At 38.0% G+C, this 23,183-nt stretch overlaps 1 protein-coding gene across 4 annotated transcripts in view; it reads right to left on the reverse strand.

The window, feature by feature from the left end:
- fermt2 (FERM domain containing kindlin 2) overlaps window positions 1-23,183 on the reverse strand; it is a 127,280-nt gene that overhangs the window by 73,759 nt on the left and 30,338 nt on the right. For all 4 annotated transcript variants that reach the window (XM_030127175.1, XM_030127174.1, XM_030127172.1 and 1 more), the window contains exon 3: window positions 3,668-3,901. In XM_030127175.1, coding sequence (XP_029983035.1) covers window positions 3,668-3,901 — 234 coding nt within the window. The remainder of the gene's footprint in view (window positions 1-3,667; window positions 3,902-23,183) is intronic.

Here is a 23,183-nt window from a genome sequence, read left to right on the forward strand (position 1 = left end):
TTGTATTGTATCGCCAGATTCTTGCCGATACACACCACTATTCATTATTATTATTATATATTCCCCTCTATCTTGTACTAAATTAAAAAATGATTGGGTTTCCTGGTGTGTCCACACATACCGCGCCATGTTTCTTCTTCACTTGTTGTATCGTCCGTCAACATCCGTTTAATTCACCTGACTCTAGCTGCGAAAAAAGGTCTTTCCATTGCAGTATTGCATGATATACCAATTGCACAATGCCCGAAAAACACCTCTTGTCAGCGCAAAAACTTTTAATTGAAAAATTAGACTTTTGGTGAAATTGTTGTTTTTCCATTAGGTAAATTTTTATGCACAAGTTATATTTGCGCAATTTGAGGGTCAATGGAAAAGCAACCACTGACAATCAAGCGTGTCACTGAATATTGTCAAGTTAAATGCTTTATTTTTCTGTTGTAGTTGCCTGTTACTGAACATTCTGACCTCAGTAGATCCACTATGATCTGTAAGTTGTAACGCACATGTGAAAATGACAAACTGAGGTATAATATTGTTAAAATGACACTAATTTTCCTTAAGAAATTCCAGGTTGTTCAGGAATGGACATGTAACACAACATATCTATACATCTATCTGTAAATAAACATATTTATCACAGTGTTTATGAAAAAAAAAAAACATATTCAAATAGGTCAACCTACCAAATCTAATTTTTGGCCTATTTTGACAGCATTGTAACACATACAGTTTTGTTAACTGTGCTTCTACAGTTACACTTATGTCTAAAGGGACATTCTGGCATATGGTAAAGTCCCACAAAATGATTCTGTGCTGAAATTCTCCATCTATAAAAGAGATTTATTACAGACACATTCCTACCTAGATGTGGTCCAGACCTCTTCCCCTGCCACTGCTTTCAAAAACAATCTCTTTGTATATTTACATTCAATAAAATATGCTCTTTTCATTTCATCCAACTGCACTGTAGACCCCTTTATGAAAATCTCTACTCCTGCCAATTCAAAACAAGGCATGAGCTCTACCTGTACAGGCCAATAACAACAGAAAAGCTGCCACCAGAGCCCCGTAGGCTGCCTGTTCCACACAGTCCACTGACAAAGACACAACAGGTGCAGTTATGACCCTGTCTGATGGGAGGATTTATGTCGGTGGGGGTCCTAATGTGCAACCCCACTGGAGACAGTGACATAACGCCATCAGCAGGGGGGAGGTCTTGAGTCAGAGAGGCCAGGAAAAGTGGGTGTTAGCAAAGTCAGGGGTCACCAGGGTCCACAGTGTGACCTCTGACAGGACAGCATGGAGCCGCTGATGAAAGACGTGTCTGAGACCCCTGGACACTTCTCTGACCACAGGGGACGGTTAAATTTGGACATGACATGAGTAGAAGAGACGGTGTACGATTTATTCACACGTACATGAATTTGTACCTTAATGTTTGCCAGCGTTTTAAGCCCGAGCCAGATTGATAATCTCTGTTTACTAAACATTACTGCGAGACTGATGGAGCCCTGGTTCCAAGGACGCGACTCCTGAGGAAACAGTGGAATACCAGTCCGAAGACGTGACTCCGGCGTTCAGGGCTCAGAGTATGTTTAATAAACACAACAAAGTGATGGGAAGGTCATGATTAGTTATGTCTGATGTAGACCATTAGCACAACCTTTCCAAAAATAGTATGACACAGATAAGGTTTTGGTTCAGCAGGGTGGGCACGATCCATTTATAAAGGGAAATGGTCCAACATTGTGCATCCGAAAAGTTTTATTCCCATAATTCTTTGCCATTCAGTAACATCTATGGACTGTATAAAAGAAGCGGATATAGGCATTATTGGTTCCAGAATCCTGAACTGACCTACAGTCATAGCCAAGAGTTTAAATGAACTGAATTAATAAATAAAACATGTAAGTTACGATGCAAAAAAACCCCAACCAAAAACAGACTATCCAAGCTCTCTGATATCCCTGTCTAATTTTACAAACTAAGATGCATTTGCACCCCCCCTCCACTTTTTTAAGAATATTTGTAGGCATTTTTAGAAGTTTAAATGACTTCAACTGGTCAATGCCAATACTTAAGGTCAGGCCTGTTTGAGAAAAATGCAACACATATCTGACCGTCTGAAATTAGAGGTTAATATCGGGAAAATGTGTTTTTATTCAATAAACAGAAGCTCAGAAAGTTCTACTAAGCATGTGAGTAAGGCAGTGGTTCCCAACCTTTTTTGGCTCGTGACCCCATTTTCACATCACAAATTTCTGGTGACCCAGACATTCAAAACAGAGACTATTTTTCTTTTTTGCTAAAATAAATTTATTTTTGATTACATAACAGTTTGCTATACTATGTACTATATACTAAATAAATGTTTATTTTAGATGATATTTAGGCCATATAATGTATATAATACATGGACGGAGGCAGAAAAGCCAGGTGTAGATTACTTCACAAAGTGAGAATTTGATTTTCCTTGGTCAGGATATGTACAGTCAGTCCAGCTTGGATTTACAAGGCTGACAATTAATACTGAACGAACAAGAACTCAAACTATGAATTATGAAAGACCTGCAGCACCTGAAACTGACCACAATGAACATTTGAAAGATAAACAGATCCACAGTGCCTCAGTTTCAGCTTCAGAGTTTGTCATGTCTTTTATGGATTTTGATTGTCTCTGTCAACTTAATATATATTTTTCATCTGTACGTTTTTTGTTTTTTTTATGAATTACTAGAAATTTCAGGCGACCCCATTTGAATTCCAGGTGACCCCATGTCGGGTCCCGACCCCAAGGTTGAAAAACACTGGAGTAAGGTGTCACTGAAAGCCCAAATTTTAGACAAAGTTATAGTATTAGATGGTCTATATAAAGAAAAAAATGAGACCAGAATGACTCCTGAAAGTTGCATTACACTTTAGGACAGTGATTTTCAACCTTGGGGTTGGGACCCCACGTGGGGTCGCCTGGAATTCAAATGGGGTCACCTCAAATTTCTAATAATTGATAGAAATAAAAAATAATAATAACTTAATAATTTAAAATATATGGTGAGTTCACAGAGACAACCTCAATACATAAAAGACATAACAAACTGTGAAGCTGAAACTGAAGCACTGTGGTACTGTTTATCTTTCAAATGTTCATTGTGGTCAGTTTCAGATGCTGCAGCTCTTTCATAATTCATAGTTTGAGTTCTTGTTTGTTCAGTATTAATTGTCAGCCTTGTAAATCCAAGCTGGACTGACTGTACATATCCTGACCAAGGAAAATAAAATTCTCTCTTTGTGCAGTAATCTACACCTGGCTTTTCTGCCTCCGTCCAGAATAATATACATTATCTAGACTAAATGTGGTCTAAAATTAACGTTTATTTGCAACATAGTATAGCAAACTATTACATGATCAAAAACAAATTAATTTTAGTAAAAACAAAAAGTCTCTGTTTTGAATGTCTGGGGTCGCCAGAAATTTGTGATGCTAAAATGGGGTCAGGAGCCAAAAAAGGTTGGGAAGCACTGCCTTAGGATGTTCTTGCACTGGTGTTGGTTTCAAGTCGTGGCGCTGCCCTCTGCTCACACCTCATCTCACATTTGCTTTATGGTTATTTTCCACATCTCCACAGTCAACCTCCCTTTAGAGCAATGAGTGTTTTGTTCCACTTACTGAAAGTTTTGCAGATGTCGGAGACGGCCTTGAAGACGCGGTCAGAGAAGTTGACCTTGACCTTCATGTGCTTCATGTTGGGCAGCTGGAGGCGCAGGAGCTTGTGCTGCGGCGTGAACAGCAGCCTGGCGTCGGCCTGGATGCCGTACTTGTCCAACGTCCAGTGAGTTTTCAGCAGCCATGTCTTCTTCTTCTCCCACCACAGAGCGTGATCGGACCAGTCCTTCTTCACATCTGAGGAAAACAAGAACACAATGGAGTTCTACTGAGTTCTATTATGTATACACAGAACAATGTAATACACGTATAGAAGTACAACAGTTCCGTGCATATCACATACATACAGTTCATATACATATTTTGTTAGTGTAAAAGGATATCATGGGTATTTTGAACAAGAATATCTATATTTGTATATGCACAACAATTGAAGCAGAGTTTGGCCAAACTAAATAACAACCATTGCTACAAAACCTGTGAAAAACATTGACTTGAATCACAATTTGTCTCCCATATTATTAAGTGTAAATTAGTAAACCAACCAAACCAAACCTACAACAAACATTTCATCCATTTCCCATCGTGTACCAGAGGGCTTGTTTGTTCTAGTAATTTGACTAAGAGCTCAGAATTTTTGCATCTGACACTTGCATTTATTTTCACCGATGAAGAGGAAAATTAGTCCTAATCTTAAGTATGTTTTTCAATTGTAAAAGTAAACAGAAAGTATGTCAAGCTGTGATTTAAGAAAATACTCCACCTAATACTGAGTAGAACAGGGAATTACATCCAAATAAAATAATTAATAGAGGTTTTGCTTTCTAGAAATGGTGAAAAATTCCTGAATCACAAAATGGAGACTTTGACTCTGGAGAACTTTGTAGTTCAACAAAAATGCTAAATTAAACCTCTGCCTCTTGTAATACATCAACTCTAAATGTGTAAGTCCTGTCATATGTGGCATGTTACTTCAGTAAAGAAAGAGTATTGTCAAATCAAGCTTTACGTTTATTTTGGTTTATGTTAATATTGTCGGTAAACAATCAAATCACAAACTGTCGAATAACATTGGAAAAAAAAACAACTTTTTTTGTGCATATCACCACGCTCTACAAAATCCCATTCAATTCCAATTATGATTTCATTCACTCGGATATTTTAGTTACAGCATCAATTTTGTTTGCATATGAAAGCAAAAATCTGTAAATTATATGAGAAGCCCTCTAACCTGTTGGTTTATTAAAAATATTGATGTTTACATAAGAATATGACCTTAAAGCAGTGTCAAAAAATGATATACTTGAATTATACAGCTGCAGAAAAAATTATTAGACCACCCTTGTTTTCTTCAATTTCTTGTTCATTTTAATGCCTGGTACAACTAAAGGTACATTTGTTTGGACAAATACAATGATAACAACAAAAATGGCTCATAACACTTTAATTTCAGAGCTGATATCTATCCATTTCCCATGTTTTCTTGATAATAACCAAAATCACTTCAGTTCTTACATCAATATCTATGACACTGTGCTGACAAAAACAGTGCTTTTAGGCATTCCATGTTTTCTTTTCTGTCTGTTTTAGTCACGTGATACACACAGTAGTACTTGATTGCATAACCATTGTTTTTGATGACTTTTGATGGTCTAATAATTTTTTCCATGACTGTAGATAAGAAAGTATAAATACAAAAATCTGACAGTTCAGTTTGAAACAAGGCTCTTAAAGTTATTTTTAATATTATATAAAATTAGGCCAGATAAAGAAGTCAAAGGAGACCGTACCAGAGCTGCATAATATATCAACTGAGCATTGCCATCACAATGTACATGTGCGCAATAGTCACATCGCAAGTCCAGCAATGTAGGAGGCAAATTAACTTAACATGTTCTCATCTGAGTTCAACCTGGGTACCTGACACACACTACGTACAGTGATCCACCAATCACAATCATTCTTAATCAGTTTGCCGAAGCAGACCACGCCCCTGCACATGGAGTGAGTCGCTGGTAACAACATTGAAAAATGAGCAACAAACAAGAGTTCAAAATCACTAGAAATGAAGACTTGGTGGCAAAAAGAAAAGCAACTTCAGTTATCTGGAATTATTTCAGCTACAAGAAGGATGATACTGAAACATATGTTCTGTGTCGACAGTAGGGGTGTAAGAAAATATCGGTTCTGCAATACATCGCGATATTTCATGTTACAATACTGTATCGATATTTAAAACTACTGTATCAATATTTTTAGATAATTATTCAAATGCAGATATTGTGGAGGTTCATTTTTGATTTTTTGTTTTTCTTTTTTGTTTCTATTCTATTCTTTTATTAAATAATATTAGTTCCTTTGTTGGGATTGCACAAAAATAATGTTTTGGTGTTAGTTCTGAACTAATAGAATATGAACATTTGAGCAGGATCTGAAACTGTAATGTCTGTAAAACAGAATTTAAGTTTGAACACAGGAACATTTTGTGATATAGCATTAGATCCTGTTGTGATCAAATAAAAATGTGTTTAGTATTTTTGCATATTTCTGGCGTAATTCAATTCTTCAAGGAAATAATCATTTAAAAAAAAAAAGTGCTTTTTTAACAGTATCATGATATATCGCGATATATCATATCGCGATCCTAGTATTGCGATTTGTATCGTATCGCCAGATTCTTGCCGATACACAGCCCTAGTTGACAGTACCTTCCACCTGCTGCCACAGCGAGAGGAAACAACTAATTTGTTTGACCATTTACATCGGCACCACACAACTGTTATATCCTCCTGAGTGTTTTTTCATATCGCAATATATAATGTAGAGTTACAAAAAAAAAATAAAAAAATCGCAATATCAGTTTTTTTCCAATATCGTGCAGCCCTAGTCTGTATTTAAATAAAAAAAACAGAATCAGTTTGAGGACGGTAGTTTCTGCTGCTGCATCACTAACTGAAATCCTTCTTGTTTTGGCTGTCTCTACTGAACTTAAGTGGCTTAAAGTAAACATCAGGGGTGTATTAGAGTCCATTTGTATGTTTTAAACACAAAGAGATGGTATTCCTGTCTGTGTCCGTGCATCCACTGTATTGACCTGAACTACCCAAATCTGTCCCTTCAGGGCAGAGGGTCAAACGTGAGGTGAAAGGGGGGGGGGGGGGTTCAGTAAAGGTTTGCACAGGGCGGTGAAGTCAAAGTGAAGGGGAGGAGATGACAGTGTGTGAAAGACGTGGCTGTTTGTGTGACACTGTGGGGATATCATGTTCATATGTCCTTCTTTGTTCTGAAGTCGCACTGTGATCCCACTAAAGCAGACACAAGCCACCCAAAACCTCACATAGCTCCCAGGCTTTTGCTCCGTAGGGACTCGGCACAATGGGGACAGAGTAGTGGTCTCATGGTGTACGTGTCTGACTTCAAGGGGAAGGTGAAAACCTCAGGGATTTGAGGGAACTCAAAGCAGCTGTTTAGCATATCACCTAGCTCTGGTTTCTATACAGTGCAGAACGATACAGAACAGAAACACATCTTCATCTGCCCAGAATCACTTCAAAGCTCAAGCTAAAAGTGAAAAAGTCAACATCTCTACACTTACAGAAAGACAGAGTTCCTTCCAATTCAGGCCACATTTATCCCATTTAAGGAATACCTTCACAAAGTAGCTAAACATGCAAAGCGGGTCAGAAATGAAAAGCAGGCCAACCGGCTCAAGGATCTACTACTGCTGTTTTTTATGGAAGCCACATTATGTATACGTGCAGTACAGTTACATGAAGTCATATTAGCTGAATATAGAGGATGAGGTGGAGTTAACAGCCCTGTATTATACTTTAAGATGTTCCCCCGCACAAGTGATGTCATTACTCCGGCATTAGTCCAGGAAGGCACTTCGCAGTGCGGTGTCTCATTTCCTCCACCCACATAGTCCTTCATGGCCTTTCCAGCCTAACCTCGGTCTCACTCCAGGTCTGGACACTCTGCTCTGACTCACATAGTCCAGACACACTTTGGTTTGCTCACTCAGCATTTGATCAAAGCCTTCGATCTCAGATGCATCCAGGGTTTTCCCAAGGTTGTAAGACCGGAGATTCCTCTATGACAGCAGTGGCCAACCCTGGTCCTGGAGAGACACTATCCAGCATGTTTTAGATGTACCCCCCTTCCAACCCACCTGATTCAAATGATAAGTCTATCATCAAGCTCTGCAGAAGCCTGATAAGGGCCGTCAGGTGTGCTGGAAGAGGGAAACATCTAAAACATGAAGGATAGTGGCTCTCCAGGACCAGGGTTGGACACCCCTGCTCTGTAAGCATGAAGATTTCTTAAGCAATTTGTGATATCGCACCTACATGTCGACAGTTTTTGGTGACAAAGCCGAAACACAAACAGAAATGAACAGAAATATTCCAGTGTTCAAAAAACAGTTCCTCTTCATAGTCTGCCCATCTATCCATCCATCCATCCATCCATCCGACAACCCAAGACTTCCTTCTCCACATCCACCTCCTCTACTTCCTTTGCATGGATACTAGGTAGGGCTGTGCAATTAATCGAAATTCAATTACAATTTCGATTATTACACTCAACGATTACAAAAATTATGTAATCCAGAAAAAACAATTATTAATTTTGAGTTGTTTTAATTCACACGCACGCAAGCTACCATGAGCTGCTCCGCCCCGCCCCCTTTAAGCTACAGCTGCCAGCTAGCCGGCAGGTCCACCCCACCAGGACAGTTGTACTTAGCGGTCTTGAAAAATGGCAGGAGACAGCAGAAGCACTTGGTAAACAAAAAAGGCAAGTCAAATTCAATTGTATGGAATCACTTTGGGTTTGATGAAGAAGACGAAGAGCAAAAACACATCATGTGCAAAAAGTGTTTCGTAGTTGTGTCCACACCGACCGGTAACACAACAAACCTTTTTAACCATCTGAAGTTTAACCACTGCAACCTTTATGATAAGCTTATGAAAAACCAAAACACAAAAAAAAAAATAACTCCGTCTACAACTTCATCTGCAATGCGAAATTCAATCTCCAAATCTCTTTACGCTGCAACTCCCTACTCATCAACATCGGAGAGACATCAAAAGATAACAGAATCCACTGTCCATTACCTGGTCAAAGGTATGTGCTCCATTAACACCACTGACAACTGGGGCTTCAGACATATGGTGAATACACTGGACAAACGCTATGTTTTGCCTTCAAGACATTTTACAGGAGCTGCTACTACATTGAACATACTCGAATTTATAATTTGCACTTTACATGAGTTTTTTTTTTTTTTTTTTTAGTGCTCTAGTTCTATGGCAAGTCTATAGCAGTTTAATTACAGAGCACTATTTGTTTACAAAAGGAAACATACTTGAATTTACAGTATATTTATTTGCATTCAAAGATTTTTTTTGTTTCGTACAAAAGTGAACATACTTTGTTTTAGTGTTTAAAAGCTTTATATACGTTCAAAGAGTACATTTTACATTGTTTTGCAAGAAAAAAAATAAACAACTTTAAGGTTAACAAATAATCGTTTTTAATAATCGTGATTTCAATTATAGCTAAAATAATCGTGATCACTATTTTTTTCTATAATCGAGCAGGCCTAATACTAGGGATGTGAATCCCTACCGCTGAGGCTGATTCAATACGCATCTCGATGCACTGGCAGCGATACGATACATGAACGATACAGTGAAGCCCCCTGCCAATACGACGCAAAAGACTCACCTGTGTTCACGATGCGATGCGATTCATTAATGATTTGACTTTACACAGTGCGATTTGGTTTGATATGAGTCATGATGCGATACACAATATTTATTTACAAGCCCACATCTGTATGTTGCCCTCTCTCTTTCCCTGTGAAGGATGTTATTTGATACTTGATTGTTTTCTATAAAGCAAACCAATGAATCCAACTTAAAATGAAGATGCAATTCAATATGATACAGACAAACCCCCGAAACCCCTGACTAAGGAAGCAACCAGAAGGCCTGACCAGATCAGGGTTCCCACTCTTTCCCTGAAATTATTTTCTGGGACTTTTCCAGGACATTTTCAGAGATAAGTTATCACATCATACACTAATCCATTCCCCTGTCCCCTCATTCTTTGGAAGTGATCTTTTTCTACAGTTGTAACTTTTCATTTACTCAGATTGTTTCTATGTTTATTACCCAGACATTTGATGTGCAGTCTATGGCTATATTTTATCTATGAAAAATAATTATGACAAATGTATTATAGAATAATGCAAACACACCCACAGATTACAGCGTAGCACTTCTTTAGCCTGACAAACTGGAGTTACAATCTTCAACTGGACAATTCCCAACTCATCTTTCTCTTCTCTCTTACTTTCTCTCCTGCACTTCCTCTAAAAATATTTGTATGTTTTCAATAAACTGAAAAACTATTTCCTTGTTTCATCTCTGTTTAGGCACACAAGGTCACAAGGCAGGGGGAGGAGAAATAATTTTCCAGGATAACTTAACTGTTTACAGGACATTTGACCTTTTTTTCCCTCATTTTCCATACGCTTTCCATGATTGGAAAATTGGTCAATCATTTTCCAGGTTTTTCAGGGTGCGTGGGAACCCTGCAGATACCTGAACCACCGCAGCTGATTACTATGAAGGAGCTCTAGTCCACCTCTCGTGGGTCGCTGAACTCCTCAACCAATAAGAAGAGCCAGCCACCCTATGGAAGAAACTCATTTCTGCTTGTTCTTTCGGTCACTACCTCTTCATAAAGTATGCGTGTAGAACTTATTATATTAACAATATTAGACAAGTACTATTATGGTGGCATAAAATGAATAGACAAACACCAACTGTTAATTGCAAGACATGTACACTGCAAAAATCAAAATCTTACCAAGGGTATTTTTCTCATTTCTAGTCAAAATATCTCATCACACTTAAAATAAGACATAATCACCTAAAGAGTAACTTTTCAGTGAGATATAAGAACTTTTTTTTTAGACAATAGATCTGGAAAATCTTATTTCAAGAAATCTTGCCAAGATAACTTTTACTTGCTCTACTGGCAGACTTGTTTGCTTGAATTAAGCAAAAAAAAAATCTTGAATTAAGCAACAAAAAAAAAAAAATCTGCCTATGGAAGTTGATTATGTCTTATTTTCAGTGTGATGAGATATTTTGACTAGAAATGAGAAAAATACACTTGGCAAGATTTGAATTTAGTGTAATTCATTCATTTTCTGTATCTGCTTAAAGCTGCAGTAGCTGACAGTTGTGTTTTTTTTAGCATCCCTCGGCTAAAACTCTACAATTCCTTCTCAGCATGTTGCAATTCAAGTGGCTTGGGAGGACATGAGACATCTACTTCTGCCTGTGTTTTCAGGCTGTAGAAAATATACATTATGACATCCAGATTAAAGCAACAGGTTTTTTCAGACATGATTGATGGTTGTAGTTGCCAATCAATCAGTTTCAGATGCAACCTGGATGTGACTTTACTCTTCTACTTCATCGCTCAATGAAGAAGCTTAAAAAACCGGCTTCACTTTTCTTTTTCTTAACAAAATGAAACAGCATCATCAGCTAAAATTTGCTTAGAGGTCTTATTTCTGTCTTTGTGCATAAGAAATCAATATAAGTGAATCCCCAAAGGAACTTTGTGTTGGTAAATGCAAGTTCTGCAAATTTACAGGATTTCAGTTCTGTTGCAACATGTTGATGGTCATATGAACTATGTTTTCAGATCAAAAATGTCCAGTTTCATCACAATTAATGCTATATTTTCATGTCACAAATGGCCAAGTTATATTTTAACTGAATTTACCTGAAAAACAAATATTCTATTCTTTTAGATTCCCCAAAATTTCTTACAAGATTCTATCCTACATATCACGTTTTATTTTTACAGGTTCAATATGGAGTATGGTGCTGATCCATCCTGCTTATGTTACGCCAATACATACATTAAGAATGTCATACGCCACTTTTTAAATCAACAGTTTTCTAATAATAAGGATTTTTATAAAGAAATAACAATTCTATATTGTTATTTCCTCTTCAGTATGATGATAAACTATACAATAAATAATTCTGATCCTAGTTTTTGCACAGGGATCATTTGTGGAAACGGTGACATGGCTGCCGAGCATCAGTATGATGGGATCTGTAACAACCATGTCACATCCGTCCACTGACACATTTTGTGTTTTTGTGTCAGCTGTTATTGTTTTAGATCCACAATACTAACATTTATGAATAAGAGGATAATTAGCAATAGTAAGTATATAAGTTTATTACTAATAAAGTACTGGTACTGACCAGAGCATCATGGGTAATGTCACGTCCGTCCACCAGCAAAAGTTTTCACATACACGTGCTATTCCAAATCCAATATTTCTGAAAATATAACTTCCACTGTCAAATAATATCAGTAGTCTGTGCACAAATGTATGAGCATTATTTCAACACAGTTCTATGCATTTCTTACAACTTTTTTCTTTTGACAAAAATGGCCATTCATTTGACCCCCTAAGTAAATTTTAGCCATCATATAATCTATATTCATAGTCTTTAAAGGTAGACCAAGAGGAGTTGTAGAGTGTAGGTGTGAATGTTCAGAATCTGGTGTTTTTTCCCCCATGATTTCAGTTCCAGCAGCTTTAATCCTTAGCAGGACCACAGGACTGGAGGCTCTGTTCCAGCTGACATTGGCAAAGGTAGCATACACCGTCACAAAGACAGACATTTAATCATCAGCTAAAATGTCACGAGCATTTCAGACGTTATGCAACTGTCTGAACAGTAAGCCTCCTTTTACCAATGTCACTTTGTAGAGGAAAATGTGAATGATTACTTAAGAATATGGTGTTCATTCACTATGTCATAGAACTTGTTTTGCTTGTCTTCCAACTATTATCTAAAGATTTCAGTGTCCGCACAAAATTCAGAGACATTCCATTTGTTTTAAGTCAGCAGTCAATGTATGATGATTCCTCATGATGACATTGGATGGTTTCAGGTGTTGCATGGGGAAATCTTACTTTAAAATTAGGCAAAAGATGCATCAAAATCTGCTTAATGTTCCAAGCTAAACAAACACGGTACAACATACTACATTTGCAAAAAGGCCATTATTAAAACCTGGACAAATACAATAGAAACTGCTTGTAGTGATCACATCTATCCAGGGGAAACTGATCACGATGCATAGAAATAAATCCTCAATGTGTCAGCTGTCTGTAAATCTAATCCTCAGTTTTATAGGTGATAATGTGGTTTATTTACCTATGGAATCTCAGACTGTCCTCTCTCAGACTCATTGTCAGCTCTGTTACTCAGTGCACAAGGGCGTTACATGACCACGCATTATCGATCCACTTAATGAGGGTAGCTTAATTACAAGAGTGCATTTGTTTTCTGATGTTTTTCATTAACAGAAAATAATTTCAAAGTAGGCTGACAGGGTGGTGCAGTGGATAGCACTTGTGCCTCACAGCAAGAAGGTCCTGGGTTCAATTCCAACACCAGTCGATGGGGTTGGGACCTTTCTGTGTGGAGTTTGCATGTTCTCCCTGTGTTTACACGGGTTCTCTCTGGGTACTCCGCCTTCCTCCCACCATCCAAAGACATGCACTGATAGTTTAATTGGTTAATCTAAATTGCCCATAGGTGTGAGAGTGAATAGTCGCTTTTCCATTGGACATCTGCGCAAAACTTTACAGATATTTACTAAATGTCGAAAAAACTGAAGTGTGTAATGTCAGTTTTTCCATTAAATCACAAATGTGATGATTTGTTTATGTATTATCACGAGATGACACGAGAAGTCATTCCATAAACATGGCGATGAACGCAAATATGGTGTTGATTTACAGATATATTCATTATTATTATATATTACCCCTCTATCTCGTACTACATTAAAAAGCGTCGCTTTTCCATTGACCCTCAAATTGTGCAAATATAACTTGTGCATAAAAATTTACCTTATGGAAAAACGACAATTTCGTCAAAAGTCTCATTTTTTGATTAAAAGTTTTTGCACTGGCAAGAGGTGGTTATTCGAGCATAGTATAAATGGTATATCACACAAAACTGCAATGGAAAGACCTTTTTTCACAACTAGAGTCAGGTGAATTAAAAAAACGGATGTTGACATACGTTACAACAAGAGAAGAAGAAGAAGCATGTCACAGTATATGTGGACACACCAGGAAACCCAAACATTTTTTAATTTTATACAAGATGGAGGGGAATATATAATAATAATGAATATATCTGTAAATCAACACCATATTTACGTTCATCGCCATGTTTACAGAATGACTTCTCATGTCATCTTGTGATACTAAAGAAACAAATCATCACATTTGTGATTTAATGGAAAAACACGACATTACACACTTCTTTCAACATTTAGTAAATATCGGTAAAGTTTTGCGCAGATGTCCAATGGAAAAGCAACTATAGTTGCATCGACAAGCCTTCATACTCCCACAGTGACTAATGCTCATTATACTGACTGCTTTCATGAAGGAAAATGCTCTAGAGCTGAAATGATAAATCAACTCAAAGTGATCCAAAAAAAATCATTCAACCACAATTCTCCTGAATCACAGCATTGTTTCCTTCATTTCTCTGCTGTTAAACTTTGGTTCCACTGTTGTGTTTCACACGGACGCTTATTGTGACGCACAAAGAAGCTTCAATTCAGGAAAACTGCAATAGAAAATTTCCCTTCAATCAACTTGAGTCGATTAGTCGAATTGTGAATTTTTGTATTCGCTTCAAGCACCTAATCGATTAATCGGTTGCAGCTCTGAAATGCTCACAATGTGAAGGACAGGATGTTTGTCACTGAAGGTTCTCCTATGCTGCTGACCTCTACATGTGTCAGTCAAACCGCATGGTGTCATGGTAACCAAAACCTTGAGTGGCCTTGTGTTTTCATGCGCTGCTATTGTTTTCTGTGACCTTAACTTCACACGGGGGGCATCCATATGTATTAGTGACACCCTCCGTCTGACCCTGTCTCGAGGCTGAATGAATGGGATTAGCAGGCGAGTGGGTGAAACAGCAGACAGCCTGCATAGAACCAGGAAACAACACCGCTGTGATGTAAGTGAAGCAAAATGAGCTGAGGAAGAGCTTACACTGGCGATTAGGACCTGGAGGAGAGTGGCCACCAGCATCTAAATGCACATGCCATTGTGAAGGCATGGGACTGCGTGAATTGAACTGTGGAGGGGGGTGGGGGTGGGGGGTGGGGGGTTGTTTGCCCCTCAAGCGAATGGGATAAAACCCAACAGCTTGACAAACACTTGAGAGAAAACATTCCAAGCTTTCTTTCAGTGTGTGTTACTCCAGCAGCATGGGCTTTAGCTGTCATCGCTCCGTTCTGATGCCTCAGCTGTGCTACGACACAACTTCATTGCAACCATTGGACAAACCGCTCCCCTTCAGTTGTACAGTAGCTATTAAAGGCAGAAATAATGACAGGGAGTGAGTAAGTAGAGGAACATTGAAAATAGACCTGAATGTATTTTCATAACTCTGCTCACAGTTTTTCCTCTTACAACCTTGTAATTTCTGGTGTCTGAAAGCGAAGTAAGAACAGCTAGCATTAACATTTGGCACGCGGGGTTTCACCACAGACTTAATCCTATAGAAACGTCTACATCAGGGTTATTCAGCTAATACTGGAAGGGGTCCAGTCAATCGACCCTCGTCTGCAGCTCAGGTCTCAATAATTACAAACCTACAGCACAAATACGGCTCCAAGCTTTTTGCGAGACTAAAGCAAAGAGTTCAGTGGAAAGAGATATGAATAAAATGTTTTATAGTAGGTTTTTGTGTTCCTCTGGTAAAGGTAAAGATCACTAAAGTTAAGAACTCTAACTCAAAAATAGCCTTACATACATTAAATAAGTAAATATGAATAACAGATAGTGGTGACCAGTGAAAAACTAGACCTGAGCATGGATCACATGTGGCAGTTGCTTGTGTAAATTCACTGTAAAAATGTCTAAAGTTTTTATTTGATGCTTTGATTTTATTCAGCATGTGAACCATCGCAATTTACTCTAATAATGTTTGAGTTAATAATGTTAATGTCAGTTCCAAACAGCATCAGAAAGGTGTTTTACTACTTGCTCCAAGTTATTGTGTTCTCCAGTCATGGAAAAATTATTAGACCGCCTTTGTTTTCTTCAATTTCTTGTTCATTTTCAATCCAATCCACTTTTATTTATATAGCATATTTATACAACAAGAACGTTTCCAAAGTGCTGCACATCATACAAACAATAAAACAATTAAAAGAAATACTAAAAACAATAAGTACATAAAACTACAGCAATGCTCTAAATAACACAATAAAATCAAATAGTTAAAAAGTAATAAAATCAATAAAAGTAAATAAATAAATAAAAGACAGATGACCACACAACTCACGTGGACTTAAAAGCCAGAGAATAAAAGTGGGTCTTAAGACAAGACTTAAAACACTCCACTCCAATTTTAATGCCTGGTACTAATAAAGGTACATTTGTTTAGACAAATATAATGATAACAACATAAACAAGTCATGAGAGTTTAATTTCAGAGCTGATATCTTGACATTTTCTATGATTTTCTTAATAATAACCAAAATCACTTCAGTTCTTACATCCATATCTATGGCATTGTACTGACAAAAACAGTGCTTTTAGTCATTCCATGTTTTCTTTTCTGTCTGTTTTAGTCACATGATACACACAGGAGTTAGTACTTGATTGCATAACCATTGTTTTTGATGACTTTTGATGGTCTAATAATTTTTTCCACAACTGTATGAGTATTTGACTCTGGCACAGAACATCTTGTAAAAGGGTCTTGTCATTATCTTTTGGATTCGGCCATAAATGCATGACGTTATTAGTAGCCAGCTACATTAATGTGAATGTTATCATCTTTATGATACTTCCTTTATGATACGGGTTTAGAGCCCATACAATTAACTGTGTTGTGAATGAAATGTGTTGTGAAGAAATATTAATCATTCTTTTTGAATCAGTAAAATACAGCAAATAATTAGGGCTGGGTAAAAAAATTGATTTAATAGGTCTTAGATCGATCTCATTTTAATTTTGCGTAATCGATTAATAGTGGATGAGATCGATTTTTCAGAGCAGGACCGGGAGTACGCAGAACTGCAGGGCGGCTCTGTCTTGCGAACCCCTGGGGAAGACTTGGTCTCGTTCAGAACGGCTCTGGCGCGGAAAAGATGCGAAGGAAGGGTGGGGAAAACACCTCCGCTGGAGGTCCTGCTGGCTCAAACTCTCCGAAGAGAGTCGCGTAAGCCGGTTGTTCTTGGAATAATAACTTGGATCCATACTATCACCTATGGCTGAGTATGGAGTTAGAGGAAGAGTAAAGCAACAATGTCTGACTGCTACGCCCCCCCCCCCCCAGTGAGTAGAAGCCTCCAGCCATAAAACAGAATAAAGATGACGAAGAAGTCCGTTCTGAGCCACTGTAAAAACATGGCAATGTTTCTGTCCTGTTCATTATTTCACAGCAGATTCAGCTACTTCCTGCTGACATGTCATATTTATTTCCTTTCTAATATCAATATTGATACCAGTATTGATGTGTTGCATGATTGCAGTACTCAAATAATCAGGTTACATCTCCAAATTGTACTTTGGTATCACTAAATTACTCTGAATCAATCAATTAATACTGAATCGAATCGATACTGAATCGAATCTAATCATAATTAATCGATTCAGAACCTTATGAATCGAAATCAGAATCGATTATGGAAATTGACCATGATACCCAGCCCTACAATTAATATATAAATATAGCAAATCATAATGCTTCCTTACGTCTCATCTATCCTTATTATGACTGGTAGAAAAACAGAAGGACAGGCGGGTCATTTTCATTCAATATTCCAATAGGCTTTGCAGTTTGGATGGTCTGCAGTCCACCGGTTGTGTCCACTCCTCATGCATAACCACCATGCAGTCTGTGCAAAGCCTTGAATGTATCCTAGCTCATTCCCATCATCATGCTTTCCACAGCCATGTCCCCGCCCACTGCCAAAACCTTACTGGACATCGCCTTTCGTTTCTGCTTGTTTGTGTGATTACGTTTGATGTGCTGTGATTGGACGAACGTAGCTCGCATTGGGTTCATTGAGCAACAAGGTGGTAACTCAACCCGCAAAAAGGGTGGGAAGGAGGGCCAATGGCATCTCCCGGCTAAAAATACAGCCTGCCAAGCCTGACGTAATGCAGCAACCAGAGAAGCTGGGGCCTAAGTAATTGGGTGCATTAAATGTGGACCCACAGACCCTCAGTAGAGCAGTGTGTGTGTGTGTGTGTGTGTGTGTGTGTGTGTGTGTGTGTGTGTGTGTGTGTGTGTGTGTGTGCAAGGAAAGCAAGAAAGACAAGGGGAGGGGAGACAGAATGGGAAAACCATGTTTTATGACCTCTGCAGGACATGAAAGATGATACAGAGATGGTGTGTGTGTGTGCTGGTTTGAGGATTTGTTAAGGGGATGTGTTCTTATCCATCCATTAACTACATTAGCTGGGGATGTTTGTGTGTGTCTGTGCTTTAATAAGGGCAAATTAATCCATAAATTCTGTCAAACTGACATCTTTTCATTCACCACCATCACTGCCGCAGCTCCCGACCAACACCGACCACATCCTCTGCCTCGGCGCACAACACAACCAGAAACTTTACAGAGACGTGGATTAATGGCACAATATTTTAAGAGGCAATTAGACGAACAAAGAAAATGAATATGGCTTTCATTTTTTTTTTTGGGGGGGGGGAGGTATTGACGTGTCCATGTCCGTCTCCTCTCCTCCCTGTCCCTCCTCTTTCCTCGCCTCCTACTCTCGGAGTATCTGTGGTGTTTACATTAGGAGGCAGCTCTGTTTATGGAGGCCTGTCGGAGAGAGGGGGAGGGGACGGGACAAAAGAGGACAGGACGAGAAAATGAAATGACAGAGAAAGGGTATGAAGGGAGAGACGAGTGGGATGAGCAGAGGACAGACGAGGCGTGCAAAGGACAAGAATGAATGTAGAATTAAAGTGTAGCAAACTAATCACAGCGCAGCCTCTTATTTTAGCCTCATAAAAATGCCACGTGACATATTTCCATCTGTTGCTCAACAGCTGCTCATAAATTGAAATAACCTGTTTTTTCCTTATTACCTTATGTATAAATGTAACACTCGCATTCATGACCCTGCATTAAGAGTGATGTTGACATATATGTTACTAATAAAGCCGTATATTTTTAATCACATACAGAGATCTCCAACCTTATTTCCTGTGAGATTTAATCTGACAAAATAAAGAATACCCAAGAGCGACTCATGTTTCATTAGTGTTATTTTTGGACATAGCTGGTCCCAAACCAGCTGAATAAGCTTATTTTATGTGCATATTTAAAATTCTGACATCCAATCACATTTTGGATCCCAACATCCAGATGGCTACCACTCATCACATCCTGTGAAAAGTGAAAAGTTGCTGTGGATTTCAGCAAAGTGCGGTAATAAAATACTCATCACCTGAAATTAATGAGTGTCTTTCTACATTGCAGACAAAAACTTAATTTATTTCTGCAAAAGTAACAAAATTTCTGTCTGCTCACCAGTTCTGTCACAGTATTTTAAAGGTTATATAACAGGGATGCACTTAAATAATCCATTAGATGATAAGTCCAAAAGTAAGCATAGTTGACATGTTTTTTATTAAAAGCAATTCATTTTTATTGAAGTGGGGGTGGGGGTTTAACTACTTAAAGATATGGAAGTGATGTTTATGGCACCATTTCTGCGCAAGCACTGCATATGATAAGAGGAATCTGAAGTGTTTAACAAAATTATAGGGTAAACTTTTGGTTCACCCACTATTTGGTTGGTCAGTTTTTTTACTGCCCCGCCCCCCTGGTTCAGTTTGTTTGTTAACACTCTAGCAGCAAAACTATTGGTTGAATTCACACCAAATTGGGTTTATAGATTGCCAGTGACCCAGAATAGATGTGGTTACATATTAGGAAAATTAGGTCAAAGTTTACATTTTTTATGAATTATTTAAAACCATTTACTTATAATGGGTGAAATTTCAAATGTCTATAAAAACATCAATTTTGTTTCAATTCACTTCAAACTTGGCACATATATAGAGGCAACTGATATGCTGACATCAGCACTTGCATAGACATGATGACATCAGCTGGATCAATACCAAAATAAGCTACAATACATGCGAGGGGCGGGGTTTGTTGTGCCTGGAACCATTTGTTCATATTATTTTTGTGTGGGTGGAGGGCATGTGTTAACAATAATGTCAGCCAATAGACTGAACTAAGTCTAAAAAGTAATTAAAATAAAAACCTATCCCTTTTATATAAATGTCAAAACCTAAAACAGTTTAGTCTACACCTAAATGTACATACAAGTTCAATTCATATGAAACATACACATGCATCCATTTCTATTTATGTACATTTAACATACAGTCGTGGAAAAATTTTTTAAACCACCCTTGTTTTCTTCAATTTCTTGTTCATTTTAATGCCTGGTACAACTAAAGGTACATTTGTTTGGACAAATATAATGATAACAACAAAAATAGCTCATAAGAGTTGAATTTCAGAGCTGATATCTAGACATTTTCCATGTTTTCTTGATAATAACCAAAATCACTTCAGTTCTTACATCAATATCTATGGCACTGTACTGACAAAAACAGTGCTGTTAGGCCACAGGTGTCAAACATGTGGCCCGGGGGCCAAATCCGGCCCGCCAAAGGGTCCAGTCCGGCCCCTGGGATGAATTTGTGAAATGCAAAAATTACACTGAAGATATTAACAATCAAGGATGTTGGAATCATTTTAGGTCAATTCAATCTCAAGTGGGTCAGACCAGTAAAATACTACCATAATAACCTATAAATAATGAAAACTGCAAATTTTCGTCTTTGTTGCAGTGTGAAAAAAAGTAAAATTACACAAAAATATTTACATTTACAGACTAACCTTTTACAAAAAATGTGAATAACCTGAAATTTCCAAAGAGAAGTATGTGGAATTTTAACAATATTCTGCCTGTTACTAAATATTTGGTGTATTTGTAGATCCACTGTCATCTGTAAGTTGTGATGAATATGTATACATGATAAACTCAGGTATAATATTGTTAAAATTGCACTTATTTTTCTTCCGAATTTTCAGGTTCATATTTGTTAATGTTACGTTCAAGTACGGTTCGTAGATGTAAACATTTTCATTACAGAATTTCACTATTTTCACTCAAAAACATAGAAAAAAACTTTGGAGTTGACATTATTTATAAGTTCTTTTCCTATTATTTATATTATTTTACTGGTCCAGCCCACTTTAGATCAGATTAGGCCGAATGTGGCCCCTGAACTAACACGAGTTTGATGCACTGTTCGACACCCCAGTCAATATCTATGGCCTACTACTGCCAAAAACAGTGCTTTTAGGCATTCCATGTTTTCTTTTGTCTGTTTTAGCCACATGATACACACAGGAGTTAGTACCTGATTACATAACCATTGTTTTTGATGACTTTTGATGGTCTAATACTTTTTTCCGTGACTGTATATACATGTCCTTAATTTGCATATGGGTTGATTTGAATGGCAAATCGAAAGTTCAAGTACAGTTCAAGCTGATTTTTAGAATACTAACAGTGATGAATGAGGAAAAACTGTCACTACAGTTAAAAAATGAACAGCCCACATCCCTTAGTCAGGAACAGATGATACTAGAGAGTAGAGGAAAAAAAATCCTCACAGTTCCACGTGCACTCAGTGACTCATACTAACATGTTGTGATAGTCAGCTGACCCTCAGAGCAAAATCCAGGCTCGTGTGAAGCTTCACTGATGGAAATGATTTCAGAAAGTGCTCACACAGAGGTCACATTAACTTGGTGCACATTTGCAGAATTATCCTCCCTACCTGTCATCACCAGGCCGTCAGCTGTCACTGATAACCATTGATAACCATGACCATGAAATACCAGGCTTTGTCATTTTCAGCCATCAGCTGATAAATCCCCTTCAAGGCTGGTGAAGCTGGTCATGCCGTTTCCGTGGTGACTCGTGGCTGACGCCGTGGGGGATGTTGTGCAAGGCGATGACTTGTTTTCATACACAACAAAGACACAGACGAGCAGGTTCATCTGTCTTATCATGTGTCTAACAAACACACACACACCCAGACACACACATGCAGATGAACACGATCCTCTTCTGACATGAAAGTCCTTCTCTTTCTAAATATATTTGAGCTTTAAACCAGGGTTAAGGTCAGAATTAACAAGCAAAGATACAGGAAGCAACTGCTCTGCACCGTCCTCAAATTAGATTTAAATGGGCTTTAAACACACAATTGCTCATGCAGTGACGCTAGATAATATTGACTGTTGACTTGTTTACAACAGGTTGGATAGAAACAGGTGATGGCATGATCTGCACTGTAGACAAAAAGACAGTCACATACAGTTACAATGGAAGATTACAGTGATAAAGTGACGTGATGCTAAAGATACTATATGCATCATCACTGCACATCAGTGACAAAAATAAAATCCAAGGAGGAGACAAACTGGGCCGGTGAATAACAACGATCTACTGATAATAACCACAAAGAACTCACAGTACATTAGCAGTGAATGTGTTCCTCATACACACTTAAGAGCAAGTATTCCTTAATTTAAAAGAGTTTTGGCCTGTACTACAGAAACAGAAAAACAATGCACACATTTAACTAATGCGAAAGACAAAAATGGGACCATACCAGCCTGAGTCTATTACTTGCAAATTGGAATTGCACGCTGACAATTTCAGTAATTCAGAGAGCAGTCACGGGTTGTTTGGAACTCTAATCTTGCAAGGACAGCAAGTGTATTTAGGTGAATTTAAAAAGATTATTTCAAATCAATCAGGAACAAAATTGCTCGGTTAGTCCACTTTACAATAACTCGGTGAGCTGCTGGTGGCTGCAGATGTCCCATCATGCATTTAGGTCAGCTTGGCACTCATTCTGTATAGTGCACAGACTGAAAATTATAGACTTAGTGTGTAATTCAGTCAAGAGATTTGTGTTTCTTCTTGCTAGCACCTAAATAATGCAATAATATTCATCCAAAACCATGTAAATAATAATAATAATAGTAACTAGAAGCACTCGGAGAGCGCAGACCTCCGCCAAGGCTGATCAGTGGCCCCCCCCGTGGGGCCCCCCACCCCTGATCACCACCAAGATTTAATCTTTTCTTCCTTATCCCATTTCCAACAAACCCTGAAAATTTCATCAAAATCTGTCCATAACTTTTTGAGTTATGTTGCACACTAACGGACAGACAAACAGACAGACAGACAGACAAACAAACAAACCCTGGCAAAAACATGACCTCCTTGGCAGAGGTAATAATAGTAATAATAATAATAATAATAATAATAATAATACATCACACTTATATAGCGCTTTTT

The sequence above is a fragment of the Sphaeramia orbicularis genome, chromosome 22 (assembly GCF_902148855.1).
Source record: "Sphaeramia orbicularis chromosome 22, fSphaOr1.1, whole genome shotgun sequence".
NCBI lineage: Eukaryota > Metazoa > Chordata > Actinopteri > Kurtiformes > Apogonidae > Sphaeramia > Sphaeramia orbicularis.